Source organism: Triticum aestivum, chromosome 3B (assembly GCF_018294505.1).
Source record: "Triticum aestivum cultivar Chinese Spring chromosome 3B, IWGSC CS RefSeq v2.1, whole genome shotgun sequence".
NCBI classification, from domain to species: Eukaryota; Viridiplantae; Streptophyta; class Magnoliopsida; order Poales; family Poaceae; genus Triticum; species Triticum aestivum.
Window position 1 is genome coordinate 13,185,903 of NC_057801.1, and position 6,290 is coordinate 13,192,192.

Below are 6,290 nucleotides of genomic sequence, written 5' to 3' on the forward strand. Positions count from 1 at the left end.
AATTTCTTCGACATGTTTATTACAAATTAAGCTTTTGACACGGATTTTGTGATTCTTGACCATGCATTATGTACACTTTCATTTTCATGCACAACTGTCCTGGTTTGATAAGATTTTATTGCTAGCTCCATCTGGTAGGTGGTGGATTGGTAGCTAATTAATTACTCCTACGTGGTACGTGGTCTATCTCTGAGTTCTTATGGCTTAAAATGTTGCAACAAGACTACAATTACGGAGTGTTCACACCTGACCTTTACATAACGTCTGGGTTTGTTTATTAGTCCTTATCGTGCTTTGTGTCAAAGTTTGACATATATTTGACTAGGAAAATGTTAGTGCATGTCATAAAAATATTATATTATTGGATTCGTATTTTAATGATATTATTCTTTATATGCATGGCTTATATTTTATTATTACTTAAAATTATGGTCGAAATATGATCCAAAATACGAGAGGGCCTAATAAACTACTCCCTCCGTTCCTAAATATTTGTCTTTTTGAGATTTCAAATAGACTACCACATACGGATGTATGTAGACATATTTTAGAGTGTAGGTTCACTCATTTTACTCCGTATGTAGTCACTTGTTGAAATCTCTAGAAAGACAATTATTTAGGAACGGAGGTAGTAGGACATAAATGTAGACGCTTCTACGTACGTACATACACTCATCCCTATGAATGCAGACACACCTTACTCCTATGAGCTCTCATGAGAGACGGAGCCGACACAACAAACGTCTTCATGGTCAATGAAAACGTCTTCTCTCACTGAACACATATCTCCGAAAGGCCTGAAATAAATTGAGGAAAATGCGAGGATCAATGTTAAGTCTATAATTTAGACTATGATGGGTTGGAATACCACTATCCTCCTGACCATCCAACCACAGATTGGTTGAAAAAACCTATCCTTTTGACATAGCAAAAGCGACCAACAAACACGGTGTCACCTCTACCACGACGAGTATACCAAGTTTCATATCAATGCCTCCTAACCAGTTTCCAAACATATATGTGATGGTACAACTAACAAGTTAGAAGTCAGGTGAGTAATAGACCATGTCGCTTACGCAAAGAGGTGTTGTTGTTTTATCTCGGCGACAAAAACCTTCCACGTGTTTCCACTCTGTACTTCTGAGTTTCGGATGATGAATTGGGATCCCCAATTAACGGTTGGTAAAGTGATCGCCAGAAAGTTTTCTTATTTATCATCAAAACTTTATTCCTCAAACAATGGCCATATCGTTTACAATTTAAGACTAGCCACAATGAAGAGTAACATACACTAGTAACATACACATATCCCTATACTACGTTACTACCTCAATAGTGAGTAGTAACATAAGTGTAGTAACATACAAAGCTTCATTTATTAGGTTATAGACTTATATTGCATTGGGACATGTGATGTTACAATAACTAGCTAAGAGGGTGCTTGGATACGTTTTAGTCTCATGACCAAAAATAGTGGGACTAAAACTTGCTAGCCTCACCCATGCTTGGATCCAAATATTAAAGAGACTAAAATCAAGTTAATGGGCATTTATTATCCTCCAAATCCTCCAATCCAGAACTCTCATGTGTTAAAGAAGAGGAGTTAAATGAGGAGAGAGAGGACTAATCCACATTTTAGTAGGGGTACCACTGACTAAAGTTTTTTAGTCTCAAGACTAGTTTTAGCCCCTCTTTAGTCATGGCTGCTTGGAACTTTAGCCTCTTAAAAAGACTATTTTTAGTCAGACTAAAATAAGTCCCTTGGATCCAAGCACCCTCTAAGTTACTAGTACTACATCTCTCCTCATTAACTCATTATCACATAAGCAAATTTGTTGAGTTGGACTCGATGTTACTACTGAAGTTACTCCCACTGTGGCTAGTCTAAGGCAAATAAAGTGGGGGCATTAGAATCCCAAGACTTTGATCAGCTAACTCTAAAACAATGTTTTGCTAGACTATCAGCAACTAGATTTGCTTCCCTACAACAATGAACATAATCAATGCTTGAAAATTATAACGCCTGGAGAATAGCATTTGTAATGATGGGCCTGTCCGGGCCCATATATCCCTCTGGATTCGAAATTGCATCCAGGCGCTCTTACTGTCCGATTCGATGACAACTTTAGTGCAGCCAATGTTAGCCACTAGGATCATTTAGACTTGTCGTAAATAGAACAACTCATTTTTATAGAAGTTTATCTTATGACCAAGAGGATGATCAAATTCACAAAGCAGAAGCTTGAGATTTTTAGTTCTATTGGGAGGTAATGATCCATGGAGAGTATTGTGTCATCCACGGGATTTTTCTTCACGACAAAATTTTAGTCTAGTTATCTTTAATCATGGCAATAAGAAAACACGATAGGTAATGAAAATTACAACCAGGTCCATGGCGCAATCTAAAATGGGAAAGCAATCATTGACTAGATGTGGCAGCACCTGAGGTGAGTACATGAGACAAGGACAAATTTAACTACTACTAACCATGTAGACAACTAATCGGCCGGTTATTATGAACATAATCAATGCTTGAAAACTATAACATAACCAATGAGCGGGCACTCTATTTCTATCTATCTCTACCTACAACATAATCAATGAGCGGGCTCTCTCTCTCTATCTGTATGGTTTTCAAGCGTTGAAAACTAGCTGGGGAGAGTTTTTTTTTGATAATTAACTAGCCAGGGAGAGCTTGTTATATGGTGTTTGTTTCTCTAGTCCTAGGACTTTTTCTAGTCCCTGGTATTTTTTGAAAAAGACTTTCAAGGAGGTGCTTCTAAGGACTTTTAGTAAAAAGTCCCACCCTGTTTGGTTTGCTAGGGACTTTTTCTAGTCCCTACACCAAAAAGTCCCTGGAAACAAACACCCCCTAAACTCCCCCCCCCCCTCTCTCTCTCTATCTATACATAGATACCCATGCCGGCGCTCCCTGGCTAGTTTCATCATCTCACCAGTGCATCATTGGATCGCCGTGTAGCTCAGAGGTAAACACTAATAGTGTAGATCTTTGATGCACTAACTCGTTCATGCACTGTAGACGATCATATGTGATCATGTTCTCCGATCCAAAACCACACTTGATTAGAAATAGTACTGTAGACGATCGATGTTCATGCACTAACTCGTTCTTTCATATACAGATATGGAAGTAGCAACCGTCAATTGGGTAGCATTTGTGGTTCCAATTGCCGTGGCGACGATCATCATCTTCATATCGGCCATGATGGCACGAGGACGACGACGAACCGAACGATCTCCACGCGCTCGTCCGCCCCCCGTGGCCGCAGGGGCTCCCCTCGTGGGGGTCCTCCCGTGGCTTCTCGCCAAGGGCCCGCTGCAAGTGATCCGCGACGCCCACGCGGAGCTGGGCAGCGTGTTCACGGTGAGGCTGCTGCGCCGCGAGGTGACCTTCCTGGTCGGTCCGGACGTGTCGAGCCATTTCTTCCAGGGGCTGGACTCGGAGGTGAGCCAGGACGAGGTCTCCCGGTTCACCGTCCCGACCTTCGGCCCCGGCGTCGCCTTCGACGTGGATCTCGCCACCCGGCGCGAGCAGATCCGCTTCTTCGGCGACGCCATGAAGCCTGCCAAGCTCAGGACCTACGCCGGCCTCATGGTGCGAGAAGTCGAGGTAATTAAGATGAATCCACTGCTGCCAACCTACATATATCGACGCCACGTTTTTTACTGTATGTTACACATGCATGCATGCATGCAGGAGTACTTTACGAGATGGGGAGAGTCGGGCACCGTCGACCTGAAGCAGGAGCTAGGGCACCTCGTCACGCTCGTCGCCAGCCGGTGCCTGTTCGGGGAGGAGGTCCGCTCCAAGATGCTCCGCGAGGCCGCCACGCACCTCCGCGAGCTCAACGACGGCATGCGCCTCGTCACCATCCTCTTCCCGCACCTGCCCATCCCGGCGCACCGCAGGCGCGACAGGGCGCGCGCTAGGCTCGGCGAGATATTCTCCGACATGGTCAGGACGCGCAGAGAATCTGGCCGCCCCGTCGACGACATGCTGCAGTGCCTCATCGATTCCAGGTACAAGGACGGCCGCGCCACGACCGACACGGAGCTCGTCGGGATGCTGGTGTCGGCGCTGTTCGCGGGGCAGCACACGAGCTCCAGCACGGGCACGTGGACCGGAGCGCGCCTCCTCGCGGGCGCCAACGCCGAGCACCTGCGCGCCGCCGTCCGGGAGCAGGAGCGGGTCGTGGCGCGGCACGGGGACCGCGTCGACTACGAGGTCCTGCAGGAGATGGAGACCCTCCACCGCAGCGTCAAGGAGGCCCTGCGGCTCCACCCGCCGGCGATGATGCTGCTGCGCCACGCGCGCCGTAGCTTCGTCGTCCGGACGAGGGAGGGAGACGAGTACGAGGTCCCGGAGGGGCGCACGGTCGCGAGCCCAATGGTGATCCACAACCGTCTTCCGCGCGTGTACAGGGACCCGGAGAGGTACGAGCCGGGCCGGTTCGGCCCCGGGAGAGGGGAGGACGGGGCCGGCGGGGCGCTCTCGTACACGGCCTTCGGCGGCGGGCGGCACGCGTGCGTGGGCGAGGCGTTCGCGTACATGCAGATCAAGGTGATATGGAGCCACCTGCTGAGGAACTTTGAGATGGAGATGGTGTCGCCGTTCCCGGAGACGGACTGGAACGTGGTCATGCCGGGGCCCAAGGGGAAGGTCATGCTCCGCTACAAGAGGAGGAAGAAGATGTCACCCACCGCCCAAATCACCAACCCACACACACGCTATGTGCTATGATCTACTATACCAGTTCATGTGATCATGTTGGATGTTCGCTTGGTCCTGGCACCAACAAATTACTGTCAGTTTAAAGTAAGCACAGCTAAGCTACGTGTGTTGTACGTACGTACAGTGGCCTGTGGGCGTGTGTGTATGATCGGCAAGACGTTTTGTGTACTTCGTAGCATGCATGCATGCTTTCTGTTCTTCCGCCATCCGTACATAAAACAACCCTTTTATTTCTAAGTGGCATTTTAAATCATTCGTAACTTCTAAACCAGAATATACTTTTTATTTTCCTCTAAAAATTAATTGAATTTTATTGTTATTTTATATATTTGAATACCTACCGACAAGACCTTTTGAACAAGATCAGTTTTGAATACATTTGGTCGTTTGATTTTCGATCACTATTTCAGTTTCACAATTGACAGTTACAATTGTGAAATATTAGTTCCCTTTTTATCACGTTAATTTTAAAATATATTCAGAATAATTAAAATTAATGTTTCGAACATATGTCCTGTTGAAATATATATTTAAAATGTCGAAAAATAGATTTTTTGAAATAAATTTTTAGAATTGTGCTGAAAATGAAAATAGACGCATGTTATTGAAATGGATGTGGTGTTGAAAGTGGTATGGTATTCCAATAAAAAGTGGTCTACAACAACAACAACAACAACAACAACAACAAAGCCTTTAGTCCCAAGCAAGTTGGGGCAGGCTAGAGGTGAAACCCATAAGATCTCGCAACCAACTCATGGCTCTGGCACATGGATAGCAAGCTTCCACGCACCCCTGTCCATAGCTAGCTCTTTGTCGATACTCCAATCCTTCAGGTCTCTCTTAACGGACTCCTCCCATGTCAAAATCGGTCGACCCCGCCCTCTCTTGACATTCTCCGCACGCTTTAGCCATCCGCTATGCACTGGAGCTTCTGGAGGCCTGCGCTGAATATGCCCAAACCATCTCAAACGATGTTGGACAAGCTTCTCCTCAATTGGTGCTACCCCAACTCTATCTCGTATATCATCATTCCGGACTCGATCCTTCCTCGTGTGGCCACACATCCATCTCAACATACGCATCTCCGCCACACCTAACTGTTGAACATGTCGCCTTTTAGTCGGCCAACACTCCGCGCCATACAACATTGCGGGTCGAACCGCCGTCCTATAGAACTTGCCTTTTAGCTTTTGTGGCACTCTCTTGTCACAGAGAATGCCAGAAGCTTGGCGCCACTTCATCCATCCGGCTTTGATTCGATGGTTCACATCTTCATCAATACCCCCATCCTCCTGCAACATTGACCCCAAATACCGAAAGGTGTCCTTCCGAGGTACCACCTGGCCATCAAGGCTAACCTCCTCCTCCTCCTCACAGCTAGTAGTACTGAAACCGCACATCATGTACTCGGTTTTAGTTCTACTAAGCCTAAACCCTTTCGATTCCAAGGTTTGTCTCCATAACTCTAACTTCCTATTTACCCCAGTCCGACTATCGTCAACTAGCACCACATCATCCGCAAAGAGCATACACCATG

At 46.4% G+C, this 6,290-nt stretch overlaps 1 protein-coding gene across 1 annotated transcript; it reads left to right on the forward strand.

The window, feature by feature from the left end:
* Window positions 1–3,145: 3,145 nt before the first annotated feature.
* On the forward strand, window positions 3,146–4,951 carry LOC123064331 (obtusifoliol 14-alpha demethylase-like). The gene is made up of 2 exons (XM_044487828.1): window positions 3,146–3,631; window positions 3,719–4,951. The coding sequence occupies exons 1-2, from the start codon at window positions 3,146–3,148 to the stop codon at window positions 4,760–4,762; spliced, it is 1,530 nt and encodes a 509-aa protein (XP_044343763.1). The 3' UTR covers window positions 4,763–4,951.
* The last annotated feature ends 1,339 nt before the right edge of the window (window positions 4,952–6,290 follow it).

Coding starts and splice junctions, on each gene's coding strand:
- LOC123064331 (XM_044487828.1), top strand. CDS start 3,146: ATGGAAGTAGCAACCGTCAATTGGGTAGCATTTGTGGTTCCAATTGCC. Junction 3,632..3,718: donor TCATGGTGCGAGAAGTCGAG/GTAATTAAGATG, acceptor GCATGCATGCAG/GAGTACTTTACGAGATGGGG.